Genomic DNA, 2,532 nt, shown 5'->3' on the forward strand with positions numbered 1-2,532 from the left:
TATTGTTTTGCAAATATATATAATTGTTTCTTAAACTGTTTGAATTTCTTTTAATTTGAATTACTTATTATATCTTTGATCAGTTATGTGCTTTCAATACAGGCTTTACTTGGCTATTATCCCACTGCAAAAATAAAATTATGCAATGTTATTTAATATATTTTATTATAAGCAGTATCATTAAAAATTCCATTTTATTTGAACATTTCGTTAAGAATTTTATTTCTGTACCTTTATAGATTTCCTAAAATGGTTTCTTCTTGATTTCGTCCTTCACGCCTTCAATTTCTTTCTTAAGATTGTTTTTGAAAATAGCCATGAATGACCTGTAAATATATAAAATCAAGCCTTTGTCTCGAAAATTATTAAACCTACTTGAAACGTTCTGGGGTCATGTTATGAATTCCACGCTCCTGAGCCATATTCTTAGTACGATACATTATGGATACAACTATTTGAGCAGCACGACGCATTGGATAACTCTCAGCCATCCGTTGAATTAACTGTTCATTATTAGCCAAATAACGTAGCAAGAATCGGAATACCATTGTGGATTACGTGTAAGTAATTTTTTAAAGCTGAATGTCTTTATATTTTCGAATAAGTTGTTGCTTAAGTTTTAATTGGTTTCGTAGAAGTTCTAATCGTTGAAGCTGCTCTTCTTTATTGTAGTCTATACCTGGCAACTGTTTTACTTCAGTTCTTGCAATGTCGAAGCGTTTCTGTAATTCTATTATCTAATAACATAAATGTAAAATGCCGCATTTACAAATTGTTATAATACTCAATTTACTTACTTTTTGACTACACTCTTGGGATTCCCGTTGTTTGGTCGCGTTATCAAGGGGATCCTTTTCAACACTGTTTATTAAAAGAAAAAGGAACATAGGAGTAATTACATAATTCCGACAAATAAAATAAACAGAGAATACGAAAACAACGTTCCTGTACACCTATTACCTATTATGTCAAAATACTTGCCAGCGAATAATTTCGTATATGACAGGTAAAATCGCTCTCAAATTTGTGTTTTGGCCTGTTGCCGGCGATGATGGATTGGGAGCTTGTTCGGCCGCCGTGTTGTTTTCGGAAGGATTTGTTGTTTGTATAAGTCCCTCTGGTGTTAAAATGGTTTTTTTATCAACAGATTGTCCACTAGGAGATAATTCCATTTTTGTATTTATCTTGCTGTAAATAATGCACTGTTTTGTATATAAAACATATTTCAGCAAATTCACATATTTTACAAAGATCAATTTTGTTTACTGTGCTGAGCACGAATGCCGGAATGGAAAATAATTGACGATAATGTTTGGTATACAATGCTCGCGACAGACTGCAAACGACATCTGTCAAATATTAAAATACACACGTTCTTATGGACGGACCTATTTTGATAGCTGCACGACTACACGACGGCAGGCCGACAGTTGTCGTTCTCGCTAACTTCAATTTGATCCTTTATTTGCCAACGACAGTAGAGTTAACAGTAGAATGGAAGATAGAGAGATGAGGTAAAGTGGTGATGCCACTAGTATGTAAAATGTAAAGTTTTTAACCTGTCTCTTATACACATCTAGATGTGTATAAGAGACAGAATACCTTGCACTTCAATGAAATTTTAATATTTTGTTCAAAGTGAAATTTTTAAGCAAAAAATAAGTAAATAGGTAAATTTATTTGTTTTAAATTATCAATTGTTATTACAAATGATGTAACAGAGCTATTTTATGCTTTTATTTGTAAAATAACATCAAGTTTGTTAGAGCTGTGAATAATTTTACATTTTACATACTGTCTCTTATACACATCTAGATGTGTATAAGAGACAGATTCTACCTCATCTCTCTATCTTCCATTCTACTGTCAACTCCACTGTCGTCCTACTGTCGTTGGCAAATATAGGATAAAATTGAAGTTAGCGAGAACGACAACTATCGGCCTGCCGTCGTGTAGCCATGCAGCTGTCAAAATAGGTCCGTCCATAAGAACGTGTGTATTTTAATATTTGACAGATGTCGTTTGCAGTCTGTCGCTAGCATTGTGTTTCGCGCAGGATTCACAACGCCGTTATCAATTCACTGTCGTGCTGCTACAGTCATAAATTGCCAAAATCAAACAGGCAAAGACATTCGTGCTTGCCACTTTAATTACGGGGATAAATTACTAACTGTATTGCCGTACCTATTTCCTGTGGAGACTCCACATTGCTTATTGCTTACAATGTATGGAATGTTGCCTCTTCGAAATTTTCATAGAAATGAAACTATTTAGTATTCCATACATTGTAAGCAATAAGCTGTCACTTCACCAGTTTGACGGCGCAGTTTTCATTTCTATGAACATTTCGAAGAGGCAACATATCCCATTTGCACAAACGGCATTTTCATTTCGGTATTATGAAATTTAGAAGAGCAAGTATTAAGATGGTTGTGTTATGTTATAAAAATAAAGTACATTTTCAAAATAACATTATTCCAAAAAATTAATATTTAGTTTAATAATTAATTTATAGAAAAATTATGCAAATTG

At 33.1% G+C, this 2,532-nt stretch overlaps 2 protein-coding genes across 2 annotated transcripts; both read right to left on the reverse strand.

The window, feature by feature from the left end:
* On the reverse strand, positions 1-565 carry LOC108974161 (uncharacterized protein NCBP2-AS2 homolog). Its single transcript, XM_018941846.1, has 3 exons — positions 376-565; positions 232-326; positions 1-124 (listed from the first exon to the last, which is right to left on the reverse strand). The coding sequence occupies exons 1-2, from the start codon at positions 546-548 to the stop codon at positions 245-247; spliced, it is 255 nt and encodes an 84-aa protein (XP_018797391.1). The 5' UTR covers positions 549-565; the 3' UTR covers positions 1-124; positions 232-244.
* On the reverse strand, positions 510-1,321 carry LOC108974160 (mediator of RNA polymerase II transcription subunit 9). The gene is made up of 3 exons (XM_018941844.1): positions 982-1,321; positions 798-861; positions 510-737 (listed from the first exon to the last, which is right to left on the reverse strand). Exons 1-3 carry the CDS (start codon positions 1,170-1,172, stop codon positions 573-575), a joined length of 420 nt encoding a protein of 139 aa, XP_018797389.1. The 5' UTR covers positions 1,173-1,321; the 3' UTR covers positions 510-572.
* Between the last annotated feature and the right edge of the window lie 1,211 nt (positions 1,322-2,532).

The sequence above is a fragment of the Bactrocera latifrons genome, unplaced genomic scaffold (assembly GCF_001853355.1).
Source record: "Bactrocera latifrons isolate USDA-ARS-PBARC rearing strain unplaced genomic scaffold, ASM185335v1 scaffold_530, whole genome shotgun sequence".
Lineage (NCBI taxonomy): Eukaryota > Metazoa > Arthropoda > Insecta > Diptera > Tephritidae > Bactrocera > Bactrocera latifrons.

Coding starts and splice junctions, on each gene's coding strand:
- LOC108974160 (XM_018941844.1), bottom strand. CDS start 1,172: ATGGAATTATCTCCTAGTGGACAATCTGTTGATAAAAAAACCATTTTA. Junction 862..981: donor ATATACGAAATTATTCGCTG/GCAAGTATTTTG, acceptor TTTAATAAACAG/TGTTGAAAAGGATCCCCTTG. Junction 738..797: donor CCCAAGAGTGTAGTCAAAAA/GTAAGTAAATTG, acceptor TTATGTTATTAG/ATAATAGAATTACAGAAACG.
- LOC108974161 (XM_018941846.1), bottom strand. CDS start 548: ATGGTATTCCGATTCTTGCTACGTTATTTGGCTAATAATGAACAGTTA. Junction 327..375: donor ATGACCCCAGAACGTTTCAA/GTAGGTTTAATA, acceptor ATATATTTACAG/GTCATTCATGGCTATTTTCA.